General features: G+C 37.6%; 2 protein-coding genes across 3 annotated transcripts; both read left to right on the top strand.

Moving 5' to 3' along the window:
- Positions 1 to 304: 304 nt before the first annotated feature.
- Positions 305 to 1,172, top strand: LOC122299075. Its single transcript, XM_043108994.1, has 2 exons — positions 305 to 637; positions 743 to 1,172. Exons 1-2 carry the CDS (start codon positions 401 to 403, stop codon positions 1,100 to 1,102), a joined length of 597 nt encoding a protein of 198 aa, XP_042964928.1. The 5' UTR covers positions 305 to 400; the 3' UTR covers positions 1,103 to 1,172.
- Positions 1,173 to 14,301: 13,129 nt separating this feature from the next.
- Positions 14,302 to 24,530, top strand: LOC122298471 (gamma-tubulin complex component 5-like). 2 transcript variants are annotated; one of them, XR_006239421.1, is made up of 19 exons: positions 14,302 to 14,544; positions 14,676 to 14,763; positions 15,418 to 15,533; positions 15,624 to 15,887; positions 15,971 to 16,068; positions 16,604 to 16,766; positions 16,843 to 16,953; positions 17,355 to 18,389; positions 18,526 to 18,678; positions 18,774 to 18,873; positions 18,972 to 19,066; positions 20,071 to 20,259; positions 20,349 to 20,405; positions 20,480 to 20,551; positions 20,739 to 20,837; positions 22,039 to 22,170; positions 22,278 to 22,451; positions 22,628 to 22,977; positions 24,252 to 24,530. XR_006239421.1 is itself a non-coding variant. In XM_043108223.1 (18 exons), exons 2-18 carry the CDS (start codon positions 14,742 to 14,744, stop codon positions 22,796 to 22,798), a joined length of 3,051 nt encoding a protein of 1,016 aa, XP_042964157.1. In that variant the 5' UTR covers positions 14,302 to 14,544; positions 14,676 to 14,741; the 3' UTR covers positions 22,799 to 23,339. The 2 variants fall into 2 exon arrangements, 1 of the variants encoding a protein (XP_042964157.1); XM_043108223.1 differs by lacking the exon at positions 24,252 to 24,530 and having other exon boundaries at positions 22,628 to 23,339.

The raw sequence follows: 24,530 nt of genomic DNA, 5'->3' as shown, positions 1-24,530 counted from the left end.
CTATATAATTAAAGAATTTGTGGAGTATTAAGAAATAGAATGTACAACAAAAGTCCATCTCCCTCTTTCTTACACCAAAGGAAATGGGAGAAGTAAAGGTTTGAACACAGAAAAAGTATTGAAGACAAATTGAAAAATAATGAAATAAGAGGAGCAGTTAGCTCGTTTTGTGTTGTGCAGTTTTGTGTTGTGTAGTTTTGTTCATTGATTGGGGTGGGTCTATTATTTATGGATAATAATAAATTTTTGTTTCTGTTTGTGTTCATGACATTACCTCTCTTATTGCCCTAACACTAACATGATTTATCTGTTTTTCGTTAACACTCCCCTAACAGTAAGTAAGTTGGTCCACCTCTCTTCTCTAAAAAAATACTTCTAAACCCTTATACATAAACTAAAAATGAAGACACTTAATTTGCACCTTATCAACAGTTCAACAGTATACTCCATTGCCTATTTTGGCAAAATGTTGTCTGGAGAAAAGGTATCGAGTGAAGATTCTTCTTCTTTACTTGTTACTCATACTTTGAGAAACAATCCAATGTGTACTTGTGGGTCACCCGCTTCACTTAGAACATCGAATACGCCACGAAATCCAGGTCGATCATTCTTTGGGTGTTCAAAGTACAATTCTCAGGTAAAAAGTATTTTCCGTGCTTTAACTTGCAATATTTGGGTGTGAGTCAGAATTGCTGTGAGTTTTTACTATGCCTTTTGTTTGTTTGTTTGTTTGTTTATACAGGGGTTACCACACTGCAACTATTTCAAATGGGCAGATAGCGATAGCTGCCATGAAAAAGAAAAAGAAATTGAGATGTTAAGGAAGGAGGAAAAACTTCAGAAAACACAGTTAGAGGTTCAACAACATATTAAAGAGGTTCGAAGAAGAGAGGAAGAGGTTCAAAGAAGAGAGGAAGAGGTTCGAAGAAGAGAGGAAGAGGTTCGAAGTTGGATGGAAGAGATTCAAAATTGGATGGAAGAGATTCGAAAAAGAGAGGGCGAACTTTTCAAGAGGGACTTGGGAGTCCAGCGTCAATGCCCAAGTGTTTGGCTCTATTGTATAATTTGTATCCTACTTTATTTGTACTTCTCACGATCGTAGTGAATACCCAATAATCTGGGCAACTTCGTGTATAAAGTTGATCACTTGTGATAATATGTGCTTTAGAGTAGCTGTAGTCCAACAGTCTACAAAATTAACTTGAACAAGTCTTTATTCTGTATTTAGTGTCTGCTCAGTTGTTTTGAAAAAGTAGGCAGCTGACTTACAACTGATCTTGGAAACTGTTGATTGTGTCTTTGGGCATTAGTTCATTGAAGCTAATTTATTATGGAACATTTGGAAAGTATGCTTGTGTTGTTTTTTCAGCATTAGTTCATTGCAGCAAATTTATTATGGGACATTTGGAAAGTATGCTTGTGTTGTGTTGTGAAGATAGTCCTATTTTGTGAAGATAATATGTGCTTCTTACAATAAAATACCGATTGCAAATTGCCCTGTTTTATAATAACAACCACTATTTCATGCACGATATTAGGACTCAATCCGAAAAGTTAATATTTGGTCATTCAAGCTCATTAAAGTTGAAAAGTAACTCCAAGACATGTACAGCTTTTGTGTCTATTAATGAGCTGAATTTTGCATATCATATCTGGGAAATGAAGACAACTCTCATAAGCCCCACGTACTAACTGACATATTTGGCCATTATACACAGCAAACCATTTGGTAAAATCTGGGCATATATATTACAAGTTAACATATAAAATAAAAAATTCGTACGGTTGTAAATAAAAAGACAAACCAACTTGTAACATATATGATCCCAATTCCATATATCTGCTATTCGGCCTTATTGGCATCTTTGGCCAAAAATTGCCTAATACATTAGGACTCATTATGAAATAAAAACTACAAACCCTGAATTAACATAAAAAAAAAAAAAAAAATCAACATGAATATATCAACATCCTGAAATACCATTTCGACAAAAAGGCAAATAATAACCTTGTAGTTCATTTCAACAAAATATTCCTCAAGTTACCCATGAACATGTGGTTGTTTTTCATCAAAAATCAATAACAGCCACTCAAGTTACCCATCAAATATAACACTTTGGAACATTTACACATATAGCTGTAGTATTTGAGCTCATTTTTCATCCGAGCTGGTTGTCTTTCAACAAAAATTATAAACAATAAATCTTCCATAATAGCTCAAGTTGGCCTTCAAAAAATATTTACAACGGCATCCAAGCTGGATTTTGCTAGTTTGGCTCCACTAGTCTGGGCAATCTTCCCCTTACTCTTTCTTTTTTTGTACAAAACTTTCATGAATCTACCCTTATACAACTGCAAAGCACAGCACACCAAATCCACTCAAAATGAAGACACTTATCAAACTCCCATAAATGAATATCAAACTTAGCTAGCATACTTAACATATACACATTCTTAGGATTAGCTAAATTTGGGCATAAGCAACCTTTATGGAACAGAATATTGCAGTTAGCTTAATATGGGCATAAGCAACCTCTATAATTAGTTAATATTTTTGTTACCACGTCCTGACATAAGCAACCTTTAGATTTACACAATATTCGTAGACTCAATCTGGGCATAATCAACCTAGATTTACAACCTTTCCCATAAAGTCAGATTTGGTATGTACATCCTATATGTGTAAAATTTAGGCAGAATATTACTGCATAAGTAATGGGATAGGTACAAACCCTATAATATCTTTTATTGCGACGGTTGTGACTCACGCAACCATTCCGGCTGGGTTCCATCCAACCCCATTTGCATCTGTGAACATAAAGAATTAGTTAAAAATCAAACCAACTTGTAAATTTATTATGGAACATTTACACGGAATTGGTCAAACATAAAGAAGACGATTTACACTTTCTTGAGTCTCATTCACTGCAAAGCCTAACTCGGTGGCACTAAAGTCCAACATCTCCCTTAAGTTTTGTGAGGGCTACCAATCCAATAAGCAGAATATTAGTGAAGATAGTAACACATTATATATATGTAGTGTTTAAATTTTCAATATGTATTAACAACACAATATATTTTCTCCTATCATTAAAGACCCGTAATGCCTACCTGAACTGGAACATTTTGTTGTGTCCCAACATCTGCTTGGCCAAATAAATTCCTGCACGTTCCAACAACTTCGCCTTCTATTCCATGCGGCTACAAAGTTAAAAAAAAAATCCAGTCATATATATATTTATTAATAAACAGAGCTAATTTTATATATGTATTTTATTACGGTAAATTAGGGAGAACATATATGAGCTGGATTTTTTCGTTAACCTGTTTACGTTTTCCTTTTTGGCTAGACTTCTTCGTCATGGGTTTCCCTCTCTCAATCATTGACTTTTTTCTAAGAGATGGCGGTCTGCCTTTTCCTCTCACTACATGAGGACTCAATACTTTCTTAGAGCTCGCATCTATCGTTGCATCGGCATTATAAGTTATAACCTTCGAGGGTGGGTTGTTGGTGTGGTAGCCTAAGTTCATTGCATCTAACTTAGCTAGCATATCCTCAGTGTGCTCATCACATGAAGATGCATTCGTGGCTACTTCGTAGCATTTCTTGATGATACGTGAATATCTGCTAACTTCAGGCCTCTGATCAACCATGTCATAACTACTTCGTATAAGAGTGTATGTTCTTTTTATGTCTTTCCTCCATCGATCTAGTATGTACTTTTCTGGAACCGAACAGACTTTGTTAACTCTCATAATGCCTAATACATGCCTACACAATATCCCTCTTATCTCAAACAAGGCACATGAACACTTCACTTCACATTCGGCCTCATTAAAGTACACTATATGGGTCACCTCCTTGATGAAATCATCAACATTAACTTCATCTTCTACATGGTACGTTGCAATTACACCATCTTTCCGGTGTAGAGTTGGAAGAGTTGCAAGCATCCCTATTACTTCTTTTTGCACTTCTCTAAATTTATTGCAAGTGTATATGTCTTGAAAAGTCTTCTCAAGTGGAGAGGGAGAGACGACAGGAATTGTGACGTTGAATGAGTGGAAGTCTGCCTCACTTTCATTCTCAATCTTCTTCCTCACTGCATTATCGAATTGATCGACGAACTCTTTTAAGTTTGTCTTAGCATGAACATACCCGTCAAAAAAAGCATTCATGCTCTCACTTCGTTGGGTTGTACTCATTCCTGCCCAAAAAACTTCTTTCATGTACACAGGTGCCCAATACATACGCTCAGCGTATAAACTCTTCAACCAAGCATTCTCCTCCAAGTTGTACTTCGTAATTAACAGTTCCCAAGAGCCCTCAAACTCTTCCTTTGTGTGAGCGTCATACACACAATTTAGTAACTGACTTTTTAACCCAGTTTTGTATGCACCATGTGAACCTAGCTTCTCTGGCAATTTTTTCAATATGTGCCATAAGCAATATCTGTGTCGGCTGTTTGGAAATACGAGACTTATTGCATTTTTCATGGCTCTATCTTGATCTGTGATAATAGCCTTGGGAGCTTCACCATCCATACAGGTCAACCAAGTCTGAAATAACCATGAAAATGTTTCCGTATCCTCACTAGATACTAATCCTGCCCCCAACAGAATTGACTGGCCATGGTGGTTTACACCAACAAATGGTGCAAACGGCATCCCATATCTATTTGTCAAATATGTCGTGTCGAATGTGATGACATCCCCAAAATATTTGTAGGCTGCCCTACTTCGTGCATCCGCCCAGAATACATTCCTCAACCGTCCGTCATCATCCATATCCATTAGTGAAAAGAACCCATCATTCTTGTATTGCATCCGAGCAAAGTACTCACGGAGGGCTCCAGCACCACCTTTCCCAAGTCGAAGGTGGCGTGCCTTGTCAATATAATTTCGACAGTCTTTTTCATTAAATGGCAAGTTTTCAAATCCACCCGCTTCTTGCACAAGAGAGGCAAAACTCTTGTTCATTCTGATCCCAGCTTGATCATTAATATCTAAGACTCTCTTAACAGACTCGCTCACTTCTCTATTGCAGCGGAAGAATCTCGACTTTTGTGGACTTAGGCCGTGATTATGAGAATTGTTAACACTCGACACCGTCAACACCCCTTTTTCATATATGACATTTATCCTTGCCTTACAGTCTGTCTTCGATGTCGGACGTGGCCTCGCAACATTTGTCGTACGGTTCTGTGCCTTCCCACCACGAGCACACCCCAATGTGACATATCTAATGCTCCCATCCTCAAACCTATGACTCCTTTGTGTCATAATCCCAAAACCACATTGTTGCCCATATCTTTTATAATAAGAAAGTAACTCCTCTTCAGATTTAAACATCATTCCCAACTTCGGCTCCTTAACAATATTGGCCCCCTCAGTATGGAAAGTATTTTGTAGCCCGGACTGTCCAACATCTCTGGGTTCAACAGTATCATCAATATAGGGCGTAGACATACTTTTTCCAGTAGAGTCGGGTGATATATTTTGGAGTTCATCCACATGGCTTGAACTTGTGGAGTGTAAACCAATCGGAGAGGCAACTGATGAGAGAAATGGGGGCACTTCATTTCCCTGTAGTTTACACCCACAAAAAAATTTGTTTGAGTACAAACATGGATAAAAATAAGCGTAGTACTTATCAAACGAATCTATCACCTGAGTAGTATTAGTAGATGGGTTGGCATCAGGACGCTCCACAAATGGCATAGGTAACCACGCATGTGGCATTGGTGGATGGAAACCATGCATATAGTTGGGAAATTCCGGATAAAAAGAAATTGGTATAGCCTAGCACATAAAATAGTAATGATTATGAAACAAAACCAGTCAACATAATGGTTTAAAAGCTAAATATCTGCTACAGCTCAAATTCCTACCTGAGACAGAGGATTTGTTGCTTCCTCTATGGTAGGAGGTGTAGAGGAAGATATTTTCTCCTTCCCTTTCTCCATCTAGGGAATATTTTAGAACATTAAAACTCCATGAATATAAATTTATTCAAAATTAATAAAGTCTTATAGAAATTTAAATATGGTATTCACTTCACATAGAAGTGAATCTAGTTGATTCTAGAACAGAATCTGATACTTGAATCTAGAATGCACCTTGCATTGGAGTGTTGAGTTTTTGGATAACAAGTTTAGTTATCCAAAATATAATGTTTTACTTAACAAATGCAAGAAAACAATACAATGAATATGATTTTATTTGCTCTAATAATGTTTTATTAGGCTTTTCAGGGATTGAAACTTAATCCAATGAAAAATGATATTTATGATATTTTTAGTTTGTCTTCCTTTGATCACCTCATATTTGTCATCAATTTATACGACGGGAATTATGTGTATCCTGTACTAATCTAATTTTGATACCACATCAATAAGGATTATATGAATATAATTAAAAAATGACAAGAGCAACATTTTTCTAATACGATACACATAATGTGAAAATCCTTGACTTGCCAAAAGACATATCCTTCTAAAACATTACATATTAGTATATTTCTCTGGTGATTTCAACAAAGTACTCACGGTTCCTATATATCCATAAGCACGATTCACATTTCTTTTCCCTATAAAGCACATTACAGAATTAGAACTCATCCTCTCTTGCAAATCCACATACAATTTGTATCAATGAATAGACCTTAACTAACTTCTCTATTTACATTTGCAGATAAATTACCAGCCCACTTGCAAATAAATTACCAACCGAAATGTGCTTACTCAAACCGTAGCTTCTGTTCCTATAATGCTTCTCTTTTTAGTTGTGGACATAATTTAACTTCATAATTTATGAACTACTTACAAGGGAAATCATGATATACTCTTTCAAATTGGCCAAATAAAAATTTCGAACTACTTCTTAAATCATGATAAAAATTACTTTCTATTCTAGGAAACCAACCAACACAACTTCACTCTGGCCGTGCCTTCCCCTGCTTTCAAGAAACCTACCAACACAGCCTCAACCACCCCATCTTCAACTCCTTCCCTCCATTCTTACGTATGTACACTATGTTTGGTTGTAAATGAAAATAAATAATACTTTGTGAGGTAAAGGAAAGCACCATCTGGTATCTCGTTATACAAGAGCAAAAAAATGCAGAAAATTTACATGCTTGTGTTCAAATAAACAAGAAAAAAAACTAAAACTATGGAAGCCAATACCTTTTCGGATGATGATCTTTACGTGTGAAAGCCGAATGTTTCTCCTTCTGAGTTCTACTATGTCCTCTAATGGCAGAAAATGGACCGGAACAGATAAATGAGAGATAAAAAAAGAGAAACTCAAAAATAAAAGTGGAGAAAGTGAAACAAGAGTTGCTCACGATAGTGAAAATGGTGGAGAAAATCTGTGAGCTGAACTCAGAGGGCTGGGTCGCGGGCTGGGTCGCATGAAACGTTCTTGCAGAGCTGCAGCGAATGGACGTGGATGGTGGACGGGAGAGAGAGAAATCTTCTCAAACACGTTTCAGCTTTTTCCCTCCTAACACTGTTTTGCTTTTTTTTTTTTTTAGCTTGCCACGTCATTTTCGTCCGCTTATTCGTCCGCACCATGCATGCGTATAGAACTACTCATATAATTATATAAATATTAAACAAAATGCCATTGGATTAAAAAAAAGAAAAGAAAAGAAAAGTCAAGGATGGACCGAATGGACCGTCCTGAATGGGACCGGATGGTCCCGATCTTAAGGGAGTTCGGTCTGGTCCATGGTGGGAAAACCCTGGACTGAATAGGTCCTATTTGGTCCACAAAATCTCCCCATACCGGACCGAACTCCCCCTAATTACATGGGCTTTGCTCAGCCAAACTAATCGAGGAAGGGAACAATAACCAAAACAACAAATTTGAAAAAAAATGGGTTGTTGTTACAAGTAGTAGAAGTAAGAGAAGAGCCCACAAGCCCAAAAATACCATTTTTCAGAAATTGTTGAGTCAGTATGAAGTTGTTTTTGGTAACTCGAGAGGCCTACCCCAACATTACCCTACATCCAAATGCCCAACTAGTTTCAGTTAGACCCTACAAATATCCTTACTTTCAAAAAAATGAGACTAAAATTTTTTTAAGGAGTTGTTGACCTTAGGGGTAATAAGGCCTAGTCAAAATCCCTATTCATCCCCATACTCTTAGTAAGGAAGGTAGATGAGACATAGAGGATGTGTGTAGACTATAGGTTCTTGAACAAGGTGACAAGCAAAGACATGTTCCCTATTCATGTAGTTGAAGAGTTATTGGATAAATTGAGTGGTTCCAAGCTAGATCTACGTTCGGGGTAAGACCAAATCAAGGTTAAACCTAAAGTTATGCATAAAACTACTTTTAGGACTCATGATGGGCACTATGAGTTCCTAATAATACCCTTTGGATTAACTAACGCCCCTAGTACTTTTCAAAATTTGATGAATGAGATATTCATGCCATATATAAGAAAATTTATATTGGTGTTTTTATTTTTACGATATTTTGGTGTATAGTACCAACATGGAAGAACATCTAAAGCATTTATAGCTTAATTTAGAGGTTTTAAAGTAGCATAGCCTATTGGCTAAAATGTCCAACTGTAAGTTTACTGTCCAAGAAGTAGCTTACTTGGAGCATGTGATATCAGCTGAGGAAGAAAAGGCTGACCCTAATAAACTAACAGCCATAACCGAGTGGCCTTTCCCTACTTCTTTGAAATCATTGAGGGGGTTTCTTGGGTTAATTGGGTACTACCGAAGGTTTACTAAAGATTATGAAAGTATTGTAGCCCCTCTTAACTAGTTGTTAAAGAAGAATCAGTTTGTTTAGAATGAGGAAGCCAAATAAGCTTTCCAGATTCTATAAAGGGCAGTAAGTCAACCCCATACATTGGCCCTCCTAGATTTCTCCCTTCCCTTTGTGATAGAACGTGATGCTTCTGGAGGGGCAATTGAGGTTGTGTTAATGCAGAGAAACAATCCTATAGCTTTTTATAGATAGGCTTTGAAGGGTAGAATCCTAAACTTATCCACATGCAAGAATGCACTAGTCATGGCAATGCAGAAACGGAGGCCTTACTTGTTAGGCCACCCTTTTATGGTTAGAACAGGTTAGAATATATTACCAGAGTTTGAAGTATTTGCTAGAATAGAAAATTGGAACTCCAATGCAATAGAAATGGACTTCTAAATTGTTGGGGCATGAAAATAAGGTAGCGGATGCCTTGTCCGAAAAGGCTGAAGGGAGGGAACAAAGGATAGAAGCCACAATTGCTATCATATTTTTACCTACCCTTGATTGGATGGAAGACATAAAGAAGGGGGGGGGGGGGTACAACCAAGACCCTAAAATCCAAGAATTGTTGGAGAAGTTTAAAAGTGAGGGATGGATTACTTTTTTACAAACAAAGGTTGGTGGTGGCAAAGATGTTGTTTTTAAGCAGAAGCTATTGCATTTATTGCATTCTAGTCCCATGGGGGGGCACTCAAGGTTAGGACTATTCATTCGGGCTGGATTTTTATCCGGCCCTGTCCGAAACCCGAAAAATCAAATTCCGGTTCTGGGTTTCCGCCCGGATTTGATCCGGGCCGAAACCGGACCTATACGGTCCGGATATGGGTTTAAAATTTGGGTACTGGGTTTAAAACTCGGTACCCGGATTTACGTATACACAAAACTCGGTTTTATGTTTACAAACCTAGTTTTAACTTTACCTTTGTTTCCACCGCTCCCCCCCTCCCTCTCTCTCTCTCTCTCTCAAGTCCCATTCGAGTTTCTGGCCCCTCTACCATATTGCAAGGTTGAATCCTTGCTTCGCAGCGTGCTGGAAGTGAATCTCCTAAGCCCCATTCGAGTTTCTGATAGGTCGAGGGAGGAGGCCGATCGCCAGAGGGAGGAGGCAGCCGTCGGGTGCTTGGGAGAGCTCACGGCATTCCTGTGCTGCTCAAGGACAGCATATCCACCAAGAACACGACTGGGTCGTGCGTGCGCACTGCCAGGATCGAAGGTACCAGGGGACTCCGTGGATCCAGTTGTTTGTGGTTATTGTAAATGGGTGAAGTATATGCCTTTTGATATACCATGGGACTCGAGAGGTTCCTGAACCTCCAACACCTCTTTATTGCTAACATCGGTGTCTCTTCTCTTGAGTAGTTCCCTCGCCTCCAAAACCTCTAGAAGCTCATTCTTTCCGATAATCAGATTGCCTGAGGTCTTGAATTCCTCGTCGAAGCTGGCCTCGACTCGCTTAGAGACCTCGACCTCTCCAACAACCGGATTCAGTACATCAAGGATCTCGCCCCACTCGCACAGCTGAAGCTGGTCTCGCTGGATCTCTACGAGTGCCCCTTTACGCGACTCAAGGATTATTGATCTAGGGTTTTTGGGTTGATAAAATCGTTGAAGTATTTAGATAAGATGGATGCAGAGGAGAATGAGCGGCCCGAGTCTGATGACATGATGAGTTTTAAAGCCTGGGTTCAATTTGGAACCCAGAATCCGGGTTTTGAAGAACTCGGATTCATCCCGGTTCCAGCCCGTTTCTGAACCGGGCTAATCCGGTCGGGATTCTGGTTCGGATTTAAAATTCGGATTCCGGTTTGGGTCTACCCAGATTTCGGGGTTGGAACCCGGATGAACAAGCCTACTCAAGGTATGATAAAACCCTTTATAGGCTTATAAAGGACTTTATTGGGAGGGAATGAAGGCTGATGTGAAAGTGCTTATAAGAAATTGTGAGGTTTGCCAGAGTATTAAAATTGATCAGACACAACCCAGTGGCTTGCTACAACCACTCATTATCCCTTCCTAGCCTTGGACCCATATCTCAATGGATTTTATAGAAGGTTTACCACCCTCACATGGGTTTAATAGCCTATGGGTTATTATGGATAGGCTCACAATACATGGACATTTCATTCCCATCACCCACTCCGACACTGCCAGAACCATAGCCTAGTTGTTCACCAAACATGGGCTCAAACTTCATAGAATGCCTAAATCTATTGTTTATGATAGAAACAATATTTTTACAAGCCATTTCTGGTAGGAGTTGTTCAAAGTGAAGGGAGTGCAATTAGCCTTTAGCATTGCCTACCATCCATAGTCAAATGGGTAGTTTAAGTCCTTGAACAATTGTATGGAAAATTTTTTGAGGTGTTCTGTAGGGGACAAGCCACTAGATTGGTCTCACTGACTGCCTTTGGCTGAGTGGTGGTATAGCACCACCTAGTACTCATATACTAGAATGTCCCCCTTCGAAGCATTAAACAATTACCTTCTCTTTACCTTTTCTTTAAGTTACTCAACTATGTACCGGAGTTATCCAAAATGAAGGCTGTAGAAGAGGCCTTTCAATAACGAGACTACATTATCAATATTCTCAATCATAACATCTAGCGAGCTTAGAACAAGATGAAAAAAATATTATGATTTGAAGTGGAAGGAGCAACAATTTCAAGTGGGGGATCTTGTTTACCTATGCTTGCAACCCTATAGGCAACTCAACGTTGAAGCTTGAAGCTTTCTCCTTGGTACTATAGGCCCTAATCAATCATCCAAAGGGTCGGATCTATGGCCTACAAGCTCCAACTCCCTTCAACAGTGGCCATCCACCCAGTCTTTCATGTGTCTCAGTTGAAGAAGAAGCTGAGCCAAAATCACGTGTTCTTGCCCACACTACCACCTATAGGCTCCAACATGGTCCTCAAGTCTAAACCAAAAGGGGTTTTAGATTGCCGTGTCCAATGTTTCAAAAACCAATCCCTTACAGAGTGTCTAATCCAGTAGTGTTAAGGGCAACACGTTGACGACACCACTTGGGAGCCGTATGAGCAGATGAAAGTTTCATATCTACACCTTCTGGGCAAGGTGCTTTAATGGGAGCAGCTTTGTAACATGTTTTGTGGCGGGAGGAAAATTGAAGAATTGAAGTTGTTGAAGTGTTCTAACTTAGGGTTTGGTAGTGGGCTATGGCTTAGGCCCTGGTGCGAGGCCCATGGGTTGCGTTATTTGATGTATTTCTATTACTTATGTTATGCGTTTGGTTTATGTTGTTAGTCCAATACTAGTTATACTTGTTTTAGACCAATGTCTTTAATGAGTCCAAGGCTGAGAGGCCCATTTCCTTTTGTATTAGAATTTGAGTCAGTTTTAACAACGATTTTATGAAATTTTATACCAACCCTAATGAGAGAAACTCTCCATTCTCTCTAGGAAAAAAGCTCAAGGAACCCCCTCAATGAGGTGGTAGCCCCGGCTCCTCCCTCCCTCCCTCCCTCCACTTTTCTCCTTTCCAGTTAGCACTAGGATGGTTATATCAGTATTGTTTTTGTTTTTTCAGTTTGGTAATAAAAGCTGTGGCCATGAATCTGATGGGATGAATGGCCTTTACCAGGCCTGGTTCCCAAATCCTTAACCTCTATTATTCATGTAGTTGGGCGGGGAGGATTTACACGACGGCGGTGGAGGATCTCGATTGCGTACGGCAATGGTTTTGGGCGATTTGAAAACCCATGACCCAGTCCAGTCCCTGACCGGTTGGGTTTGGGTGGTTTACACGATGGGGAGGTGCTAGCTATCAAACGTATAAAATGAAGATAGGCATGCTTGAGAGGTGCATGTGGGGATGAGCATGGTTTGGTGTTAGCTGCCGAAAGAATGGTCTACTGAGGGGACGATTATGGAGGATCTACGATGGGAGCAAGGTTAGTGTGGCTTGCTCTCGAAGGCGATGATTTAAGTGCGGGGTTGGGATGCATTTCGGCGTGGTTAAAGAACTCTGTTTCATCCATGAAAAACAGAGGAGTTTTTCGGTTTGCATGCTAATGTGCATGGGGGCATAAAGCGCTTTCTTCGGGATGGAGCCTGGCTATAGCTCATGGAGGTTTTCTTCATAGATGGTGGTCGGAGAAGGGGATCGGCGACGGTTGTTTACAGTCTGGTTATAGTTCATTTTTATAGACTATTTTATTCTCTGTTTTTCCAGTCTTGTTCGGTTTTTAGTTTCTCTTTTGGTTCTCTTCTAGTTTGTATTAAGGGATAGGGAGGCGTCGAGGTCTTCAGTTGGGTTTGTTTAGTCTTTGTTTTTCTGTTTTCATGGTGTTTATTTGTTCGGTGAAGTTTTTAGTCTGTAATAAGGGTTTACGGTGAAGGTGTGTTTTCTATTGATTGCATGCTTGTCCGTTGGTGCTTTGAGGATGGCCATCGGCTGCACTCTGGAGAGGTCCGTTGCTTGCTTGCTTGTAGGTTGTAGGATGTGGCAAGACTTAGGGCGGGCTGGGGCAGCTATGGGTAGCAAGGATAGTGGGGGACAAAGTGGTGCAGACAGAGGAGAGGCTTTTGACGTGGGCATTCGGCGTGGATTGCACGGTTTTTCTGTTAGGATGTTTTAAGCTGTATTGGTTTTTTGTCTGTTACGGCTAAAATAGAATAATTTTGAAATAGACAATTCCCTTTCCTCTTTTGGAGGAGAAGGGTAGGTTAGTCCCTATTTTTTTTGGAGGATTAGGGTGATAAATCCTCATTTTTTGAAGGGTGGTGGTGATAAGAGTTGTTTTCTCGTAAACAAGTCGAGATGAACATCTCTATTTTTATAGAGTCTCACATTTCAAAAGGACTGTATCTTTAGAGAGTTTTTTATAAAATTTTTAGACAGTGTCCGGCACAATGAAAGTTGTGTGTGGGGGAGCGTATAACCGATGAGTAGTTGACTTGTAATCAAATTTTATACTTGAACTTATTAATCATAGCTATAAATTCGTTCATTTATTCATGAATTGAAGTTTATTTCAAAAAAAAAGAAAAAAAAGAAAAAGAATTTGAGTCAATTTCATTAGAAGTGTTATTGAAAGGGAATCAAGTTGGTTATGCTTGTAGTGTCAAACCTATTTGAGGGGGGCTGTCCTTTACCTTAGGGTTATTCTAAATCTTTATGAAAATTATTATTCATTTCTCTTCCTTCGTCTCTTCTTTATCAATGGAGATCCTACCTCTAAGTGAGTAACGTCATTTACAGTATAGAAATCATAAAGAAGAACAATACATCATCAATTTTCTAGAGTATTATGTAAATCTTTTTTTTTTCCTATTTAATTATTATTTAATTATTATAACTTTATCAAATTTTAAAATAAAATATAAAAAATAATTTAATTTTTTCAAATTCTAAAATCAAAATAATATTAAAAAATTATATTATAATAATATTTTAACTTTATATTTAACTTTTTCCCTCTCATTTTTTAAAATCTCTTAAAATATTTTAATTCAAATAATTTTTAACTCATCTCATTTTCACTCAAATATCATATAATTATTCGCGAAGTAACTCGTTTCATTTGATTTTCAGAGGGAATATTTTGCGCAAAGTAACTCATTTCATTTGATTTTCAGATATACAAAATTTGCACTCTCTCCAGTTTGAAATCTAGACCTGCTGAGCACTCTCGAGTTTGCTCTGACGAGAACTAGGGCAAGACCGGTAGATTCCTCGTTTGCGTCTTGGATCTCAATTATCCTTGAGCAACGATTTAACCTGAGAGCATTCTTATGGAGAATAGGTAATCTCTGTTCTTTTTTTTTTTTTTTTGGTTGCGATATACTCGAATTCATACTAAAAGGATCGTCGAGCATTCTCGTGTAAAGTTTTTTTCTTTCTAAATTTTGGTTTCCTGTTTTCTGTTATTGCCAGGATATTTGAGTGATTAATGGGAACGAAACTTGATTTGGCTCTCGTCGATAATCATAAATTGTTTTGATGGGGAAACCTCTCTGCTACGGTATGTGTTTTCTACATTTTGTTGGATTTTTCCAACGGTCCCCAGCTGATTGAAATGTGTTCCAATAAAATTGACTCGTGAGAGTTTAGATCAACGATCTGTTTGGAAGGGAGGGTATGCAGGGAAACGGAAATTTGAAGGCAAAGCCCATTGAAATGGTTTTATTTTTCTCGCAAAATATATATAAAAATCAGATGAACTTGACTTAGAAAATATGCGTATATGTTTTACCTTTACGAGGCAAAGCCCATTACCTATATGGCTATATGTTTTCCCTTTACTAGAGTAGTTCTTTTTAAGCCTAATCTAATGAACTTGACTTAGAAACCTAATACAAGTTTTTCCAGATCCATCATAGATTAAAATCTGTCAAATATGCTAAACGAAATGCATAGGAGAACTAGCGTCCCCGATATTCTGTAATTATCTCCTGAGAACGAACTATTTTCAGTTTTGGGGACTTCCCTACTTAAAATATTTATGGAGACTATGCCTGTTGGTTTTTCTTGTCTTTTTTTGGTTTTTTGTTTTTTGGTTGGGGGGGGGGGGGGGGGGGGGGGGGTTTATCTGTCCAAAAACAGGGGAAAAAAACTTTTTACTAGCCCATTACTGTTTTCTTGCTCTCATAGACTTGCATTATCTTTTATTCCGCAGATGGCCAAAAGACAGAAGTCTCTAAAAGTTTAATCAATAGGATCTGTGATGTCTTCTCTGATGGAATACATTTTGCAGCACCGATTTCCTCCTTGAGGACAGATGAATTTGACCTGGTATGGTCATGTTTCGGTAAAATAGATCCTTAACTATGTTTGCTAGAGCTGCTTTTAACTTCATGATGCATCTTCCTCTTATTTTGTTAGGTACAAGGCGTTTTACGAATGTTGCAAGGATTTTCTAGTTCCCTGTTCTATTGGGACCAGAATGAAAAGAGTTTTTATGCTAAAACTGGAATATATGTGACTCACCTTTCTCATACAAGCCTCCTAACTATTCTTAATCAATTCATGTATGCCGCGACATGTTTACAACATGTAGAAACGGTAGTCAATGAAGTTGAGAGATATGTGAGATCACCTCCTCCTACTTTGAGAGCATTTACATGCTCTGTTTCTGCATGGCTTAAGGTATGTATGTAATGGTATAAAATTTCAATTATCTATGATCTTTCTTGCTACAATGAAGACGAGTTTATATCCTTTTAGAGCAGAGGTTGAGGGATATTGCTTTGAATGAAGAAATGAAGATATGCAGTGCGGACATGGGGACCACTCCGACCTTGTTAGGTTTGGCCAGTTCTTTATCAAGGTTTGTACCTGTTCAATCTCATCACAATCAAGAATGTGCTGTTTGGTCTATCCTGTTAGTGACTAGTACAATCCAGAATCTTGCAACTTCATGTTGAGATCTTATTTTATCATTCGTTTTGAAAGCTATTATTCTCTTGGTCAAAGAGCCCACCTAATACGAGACAAATAGTAAAAAAAGGGAAAAGGGAATGTAAACCAAAAAAGAGTTTGATCTTTTGAATTGCTCCTCTGTTTTCTTTCCTTAAAAGGACAGCCCTAAAACGTGATTTCTGTGTCACACATCAACATGCATAAGCATTTGGTTCCTTCTCTAGGCCCCACATGCTTTTCACATTTCGTTTGGTTGCAGTCAGTGCATTGGACATCCTCCATTTTCAGTTAGATGTGAAACTAGACTCAGTGTCTTTGTTAGATAAGTTATTATCCCTCTCTCTCTCAGGTACTCATCATGCAGTCACATTTGTGGTCTCAATCCTGATATCCTTTGATTCTTCTTGTTGTGACAATCACTGATGACCCTTTATTGATATTAGTCTTTGTTCAGGTGCTGAGTTTCTATTTCAAATAGTCCATGGAGCCATTCCCCGAGAATACTTTGAGTCTAATTTTTCTGTTCCAGCTGCTGAATTGGCTGTTTGTGTGCTTGACTATCTTTACCAGAGGCTCAATGAAGTGTGTCTAGTACAAGGTGGTGAGGTTGTGACTAATTTTGTGCAACACTGTGCTTGTTATTTGATTCTTTTGCTTCTCTTTAAAGTTATGCTACTTTCAGGTGGAAGCCTATCAGATGCTGCTTCACATATTTGTTGGGAGTTTGTTGCCATATATTGAGGGTCTTGATTCGTGGCTATTTGAAGGATCACTAGATGATCCTTTTGAGGAGGTAATTGTGATTAAAAATTTGTTTTATATCAAAAAGCTTAGAAGGGTTCTATCTTGGATTTGCGGACACCTCAAACGTAGCTCTATACTTTCAAAAATTGATGTCATTTGATGTAAAAACTGTTTCAAAACACGTTTCCTTGGTGTAACAATGTTAGTGGTTATCTTGCGGATGGAGTTTGTTACATTGCACTGGTGAATATAAGGGAACATCACGTTTAACTCCCCATAATATCTTTTATATTGAATTTGTGTATCACATTTCCTGATGTATGCATTTTCTGAAATTGAGAATTTGTCTCATGTTTTTTAAGCAGTATTGACAGAGGGTTAGAACAGTGTCATTTTTTTCCTTATTTCCTCTCTAAATACTGTGTTGATCATTTTTATTCCCTTTTGCAGATGTTCTTTTATGCAAACAGATCAATCTCGGTTGATGAGGCTGATTTCTGGGAGAAGAGCTATCTACTAAGATCAGTACAGTTTCGTAAGTTTGATGACGAGCTCTCTGCCACAACTTCTTCCAGTGATCGTGTACCTTTGACAAATGACAAGAAGGAAACAGGTGAAAGGGATTCCATCTCTCTGTCTAGCTCTATAAAAGGAAAAGAGGGGAGCGTCAGAGACTGCCAAGCTTGTCCTCTGTTTATTAAGGAGATGTCTAAATCAGTTCTCTCTGCTGGAAAATCATTGCAACTGATCCGGCATGTTCCTACTACATTCTCGGTGACATCTAGCAAAGGAAGTGATTGTCAGTTTGACGGTTTTGGAACTTCTAGTGATGGTTTTCATCGTGGGCAGATTATAGCTGGGTTAACCTTATCAGAAATTTTCTTTGTGTCATTAGCAGGTCTCATAGGCCATGGTGATCACATTTCTAGATACTTTTGGCAAGATAACCACTGCAAAACCACCCCATCATCTGAGGAATCCTTAGTGAACAAATTAAAAGTAGAACATGGTGGTGGTGAAACTTTGCCACTTTTACCATGCTCAGAGAAGATTTGGTATAAGTTCTTGGTTGATACATTGCTACAAAAGAGAGTGATCAATTCAAAGTCTGCACGTAAGGATGCAAGCTATTCTCTTGATGCAAAGGAAGAGAATATGGTTGCAGATGTTGTTGCTAAATTGCCTCTCTTGGAATCGTTCTGCACAGAAAATCCAGTTATTACCGTGTGTAAGAAGACCCTTAGAAAGAATATGGATGCCTGGAAAACACTTAACTTGTCTAGAAATTCCTATTTACCACCTTTAAATGATGAGATTTTACGGAAGGCTGTGTTTGGCAACGAGCAGAGATCTTCTTATGCTACTCAAGGAACAAACTATGCTTTTGGTTTCCAGTTTAGTGAATCTGAATATATTCGTTCACAAAATGACACAGAAATGTTGGAAGTGTTGTTTCCTTTTCCTACACTTCTTCCTACATTTCAGGTACTACTTTTTCTTTTTATGAGAATATATATTTCAGGTACTTCTAGAGTGGTAGTTTTCTGTGCAGCTTTACAGTTATAGCTTTTTTATCATTCCTTGCAAGTATTCATAAGACCTGTATGCCATTGGGAAACAGGATGATCTCCATATGTCAGAGCGGTTACCTTTCCAGAATAATAGCACCCTTGCATCAAGAGTTCTTACATGGATCCAAAATGTTGAACTGAGAACTACTCCACTTCCTCTGGTTATTATGCAGGAATGCCTTACTATCTACGTTAAGAAGCAAGTAAATAGCTAAAACTAGTTTATAGAAATTTAGTTTCTTATTATTGTATGCTTGCAGTTCATATATAAGAATTAATTTACTTCTCTGTGTCGTAGGTAGATTATGTAGGCAAGCATATATTGTCAAAGTTGATGACTGAGTGGAGGTTAATGGATGAACTTGCAGTGTTGCGTGCGATATACTTGTTAGGTTCAGGTACTCTTTAGAAAGATGAACTTTTTTCCTGGTCTATGTTTGTTAGTAGACGTCCACAAATTTCTTTGACATATTTACTGATAGATTGTTACCTTCAGGTGATCTGCTGCAGCACTTTTTGACTGTGATTTTTAATAAGCTGGACAAGGGAGAAACCTGGGATGATGATTTTGAGTTGAATACAATACTACAGGTGAAATTACTCCCTCCAATAAAGTATTTTGCTTACTGTTTGAGGTAGGTTATGTTTACATGAAAGATTTTACAACAGCTATCAACATCACAAAATTACTTTGAATAAATGTATTTTCCTTCATGTTTAAAGAAGTCTGTACAAACTTTAAGAATACTTGGCATGTGTTGTTATTGAGATTCCTTTTACCATAAAAGCAAAATTTTATAAATTAGTTTTCTAACTAATCACTTTCTTGTAAGAATTACATGACTCTTTCTCTCTCTGTCTCTCACCCCTCTCTTGTTCTCCCTCTTGTTTTCAATGAATGTTGATGGTGTGTTATCTTGCCTGTAATAACCTTGCCTCCGTTTTCTTACCTATCATGTAATCATCTCACTCTTTCTTTCTCATTTGGATGGGTTTCTTAAAGTTGGGGATTTTGAACCACTTTCATGCTGAGAGCAAGTGGTTTGAGTTCTTGGTGAAGGGGTCTCTATTTTATGGATAACCGAAAGGAGCAGGGGGCAGATCGAACAGTGCCTTTGGGTAGAATCAGTTTTGGTTGGTTTCTGGCTACTGTGGAGGCACTACCTCAGGTGGAGGGGTCGATGGAATTCCTAAGAACTTCCTGAGCAAAGCATCCCTGGCTCAAACAGAGCATACCTGGCTCAAAGGTGCTATGGAAGTATAAGGGGAATATAATTGAAATATACATAAGGTCAAATTTCACTGGATATATTAGAACGTTGACACACAGGAAGAACTATCTTTTACCCTTCTTTTTCTAATCCTCATTTGTAACATACTAAAAGGTAGGGTGGGAAGGTGAGAGGCTATGACAGTATGACCGCATGGTGCTTGAAGTGTTCCACTCATTTTTTGGGATTTTATAATTTAGTTTTATTAAATTATTGATTGCATTTAATAGGTGGTATTTATTGGTCCTAGTTGTTGTGGTCAATGTGTTTTTCATTTCTCTTGCTACTTTATATGGTAGTAATTTTCTTGCTAATTGGATATAGGAATCTATTAGAAACTCTGCCGATGGAATGCTTCTAAGTGCTCCAGATGCATTGGTTGTGTCCATCGCCAAAACTCAAGGTGTTGATGGTGATCAACCTAATGTAATTACTGTTGCCTCAACCCCTCAAAAAAGTCGTGTTCATAGTTTTGGGATTGATGGCCTTGACCTACTGAAATTCACGTACAAGGTTTGTATCATGTTTGGGTTCACTTCATATTATCTTTCATACCCATTTTATGTATCAACTTTCATTTGCATGTGTTTTGCATGTGACAGGTCTCTTGGCCACTTGAGCTTATTGCTAATACAGAGGCTGTTAAGAAGTACAACCAAGTAAATATTTTTACTTTTGGCAGTGTCCAAGGTGTCTTCGTCTTGGTGCTCTGATTGTTCCATGTTTGATGTAGGTGATGGGCTTCTTGTTGAAAGTCAAGCGCGCAAAATTTGCTCTTGATAAAGCTCGGAGGTGGATGTGGAAGGTTAGTTCTCTCTTTTCTTTTCTTTTTGTCCAATGCTATTCTATAACCATTGTTTTTCCTTTTGAGCAGAACATATAATCAAGATGAAGATGCCCAAGTACTTATAACATGGATCAATGTTGACAATTTTTTAAAGATCACATGTTTAAGGTTTTCTGATTTATATGATGTTCCAATTACGTTGCAGAGTAGAGGTACTGCAGAAAGCAACCGCAAGCGCCACTGGTTAGTGGAGCAGAAACTCCTCCATTTTGTGGATGCTTTTCACCAATATGTAATGGACAGGGTAAGGCTTGTCCCACTGTAGTATATGTGGACCTTACTTTCAGGGAAATTCTGTTGCTATTTGCAATCTTTGACCTATGCACATGGACAGAATGTAATGTTTTGATTTGGTATGTTGTACACATGCCTTTAAAATCCAAGCAAAGTGCTACTTAGTTTTCATGTTACGATTTGTATTTGTGGAATTTTCTATAATGAGCATAGTTTTTTTGTTTGTGTGTGCTCTCTATAAGTTATATATTATAGCACCACCTTGACATGTTTTCTTATTTCAATCCTTTATGAATTTTCATTGACTTGTCCTATTTATTTATTTTTTCCTTTGGTTTTTCACCTCATGGACACAAACTTTTTTATGTATACTGATATGATCAATAAATCATTAACTTATTACCTTGGCTGATTTAGATGTTCTGTCAAGAGATTGGCTAAGTGCTCTAGTGGTGTTGCATGGTGGGAAGAAATTGTTTGAAATATGATGGCATAAGTTGTCTAGTGTGACTGTTTGACGTGGATTTTATGCATTCTCTTAGAACTTGATTTTATGAATTTGTCCTGTTATCCCTGGTGGATTTCAATTCATAATACGTTTTGAGCTTTAGTGAGTGTTGTCATCAGTATAGAGAGAGGTTCCAAAAACTTTAACTTAACTGGGTAGAAAGAAAGAAAATAAGTCTCGATATCATTTAATGTTTATTACTCATTTTGTATGTTTTAGGTTATTTCCAATCAAAAGCATAATGTTTTGTGGTTGCTTCTTTTTCTACTTTCATAGTTCCTCAAAATTTAAATGGATTCTCCAGACTCCTAATAGAAGCTCATATGTTCTGTGGGTTATGAACTGTGACAGTAGTTATCATACTGGATAAATGGAGTTATAGCACATTGGATTGTTTATTTTTTTTTTTATCCAAATTCACATACATAACTAGAATGAGTTCTGCTGACAAAGGCTACTCTTCAAGCAAAAGGTCCTCTTAAATATGATATCACATTTAAATCAATGCAGTATTGAACATTTCCTTCAAAAGCTACATAATTTTACAGTGGGAAGTGGCATTTATGATTACATCTTATATTCTTTTCCTCATAAATGGTGTGTCATGCTATAAATTACTAGTTATGCTCATACCATTTGGCATCCAAGTTTCTGTTTTCATCAGTACTGGATTTCTGATCTCTGATAGTAATTTGGTAAGCAGGTATATCATAGTGCATGGCTTGAACTATGTGAGGGTATGGCAGCTGCAATATCCTTGGATGAGGTCATAGAAGTGCACGAAGCCTACTTACTTTCAATTCAGCGGCAGTGCTTTGTTGTCCCAGATAAACTGGTGAGTATTCAGCTTCTTGATTTTTTTATCTAATTTAAGGCTTGGATCTTTCAAGTGATAATTTTGAAGAAAAACTGAGTTCTTTTTAATGCTTTCTTTGCATTCAGTGGGCTTTGATTGCAAGCCGAATCAACAGCATCCTTGGATTAGCTCTTGATTTCTATTCCATACAGCAAACACTAACTAGTGGTGGTGCAGTTTCTGCGATCAAGGCCAGATGTGAGATGGAAGTTGACCGCATTGAGAAACAGTTTGATGATTGCATTGCTTTCCTACTGAGAGTAAACTTTTATCCATCCCAATTCCATTATTGACCCTGTTTATGATGTGACTGTCAAAGTTTGCATCAAAACTGTAGTTTGCTTAGAGTACGATATCTTTCAACAGGCACGAGTAAGATATGAAAGTAGTTGTACTCACAAAATGGTAATATTATAGTGGGTGATTTTCTGTGCAGGTCCTATCTTTCAAGCTCAATGTGGGTCACTTCCCTCATCTGGCAGATTTGGTTACGAGGATCAACTACAACTATTTCTACATGTCTGATGGTGGAAACTTGATGATTGCACCTAGTTCTGAAACTGTTGGTTTGAAACTGGGGAAGGCCTTTGCCAGTAGAACAGACTGATCAAAGCTTTCAAGTATTGTCATGATGTTGTATCTCATATCATGTTTCAGGACGATAATGCCCTATCTGGAAAGGCCCCTTATATTCCTGTGCTGGTTTTGTTGAGAGAACTATATGGATGTGAGTGAATATATGGATGTGAGTGAAGCAGATGTTGTGGCAGCAGCCTTGGACTCTTGGTCAGTACAGCTATCCGAATATCTCACATATAAATTTTTTGACGTTATGTCTATCTTAGGTTCTGAGGTTTTTGTTCAGTTTGCTAGAAGATTCTAGGATTCTCTAGTCTTTATTTGGCTAAATGGCTCTGGAAGTTACCTATCTTCCTTTGTTTGCAATGCTATGCTTTGTTGCTTTCATATGTATATATGCAAATGTAAGGTGCTGGTGAGTTATACCAGTGCGTTAGAGGTTCGGTCTTGCCAATATATAAAGGGAGAGTTGAGCATAGAATCTGTCTAGTTTGTAGAAACATTGTGTTTTAGATGGTTTTATGTAATTTTTATGCAGTTCTATTGAATATGGATTTCTTTGAAAGCAAGCAAAACATACAAAGATTCTACGATTGGCGATCATTTGTATACACATTCATCTCACTTTTATCTTAATGTGTTTATACCCATATACCTTTGATTGTTTTTACAAAGGAAAATGTATGCGACACCCATTCCATTTTATGTTGACGTAATATTATCCATTAACTATTGAATTTGTTATTATAATGGTGAATGGATAATGCCACATGCACAATTTAATAAGAGTGGAATGAGTGTAGTATATAGCACAACTCGGACTAAATAGGAGAACTAAAAAAAGAGGAAAATGAATTTTATAGCTAGCTTTGCACTAGCAATCAAAAGTATTACTTTATAGAGTTTTGCTATATACAAGCACACTCGCGTATTAATCTATGTACCAATACTGATTTATTTATACTTAAAATTTAAATTAACACTATTTTTAATAAAATTTACTTTTTAACCAATTATATCATATTAGTGCATAGATTAGTGCATAATTATGCTTGTAACTATATTTTTCCTACTTTAGAAGCCTTATAAAAAAGTAGACTCATCGTGAAAAAGTGTGAAAGGTTTATTTTTTCTTTATAGGATTCACATTTTTTTTATGGGATCCACATTTTTACGTAAGGTTTGTATATTTGTAAATTGTACTTATCACTACTCTTTTATGGATTGGCTTGTTGGATTTAGGACTGAGACCTTGTCATATTGTCTAACCGTCGATTCTGTAGAGCAAATGTGAAAGAACGATTGGATCTTTGCTTTTCAAACCTTCAATGGCTATCTCTATTTCCAAATGCTATTTGCAACATCGTTAGCTCTTTGTCTGATCCTTCTGAATACTTTGTGCTAAAAGCATTTTCTCCTGAAACCTTTTTAGTTCAAAGAATTTTGGATCAAAGACAAGTCCTGTTTGTTTGTTATTGCAGAGGGCATGGCATCAAACTTTTGACTGGATCCCCCCACTTTCTGTCTGTATCAGAAACTCAAAAGTCACTAAAGCAGCTATGAGGCGATGGAAAAAGATCACTTTGATTCCATTCATGCTAATATAAAGAAATTGACTCCTTACTTTGATTGACTAATGCTATATACTGCATTTTCATTATTCTGTGTCTGTTTGTCATATATGCTGATGTGTTATTATCCATCAATTACTAGATAAACTTTTATTTTTTAAAATAAAATGTTAAAAATTTGATGAACAA

Source organism: Carya illinoinensis, chromosome 16, assembly GCF_018687715.1.
Source record: "Carya illinoinensis cultivar Pawnee chromosome 16, C.illinoinensisPawnee_v1, whole genome shotgun sequence".
NCBI lineage: Eukaryota > Viridiplantae > Streptophyta > Magnoliopsida > Fagales > Juglandaceae > Carya > Carya illinoinensis.
The sequence above is the reverse complement of the archived record's forward strand: the minus strand, read 5'-3'. Positions and strand labels throughout refer to the sequence as shown.

Bases quoted from the DNA above. Each gene is read 5' to 3' on its own strand.
- LOC122299075 (XM_043108994.1), top strand. From the start codon at position 401: ATGAAGACACTTAATTTGCACCTTATCAACAGTTCAACAGTATACTCC. The intron at 638-742 runs GTAAAAAGTATT...TTGTTTATACAG, and splicing joins GTTCAAAGTACAATTCTCAG to GGGTTACCACACTGCAACTA.
- LOC122298471 (XM_043108223.1), top strand. From the start codon at position 14,742: ATGGGGAAACCTCTCTGCTACG. The intron at 18,390-18,525 runs GTACTACTTTTT...ATTGGGAAACAG, and splicing joins CACTTCTTCCTACATTTCAG to GATGATCTCCATATGTCAGA. The intron at 22,452-22,627 runs GTAAACTTTTAT...TTTTCTGTGCAG, and splicing joins GCATTGCTTTCCTACTGAGA to GTCCTATCTTTCAAGCTCAA.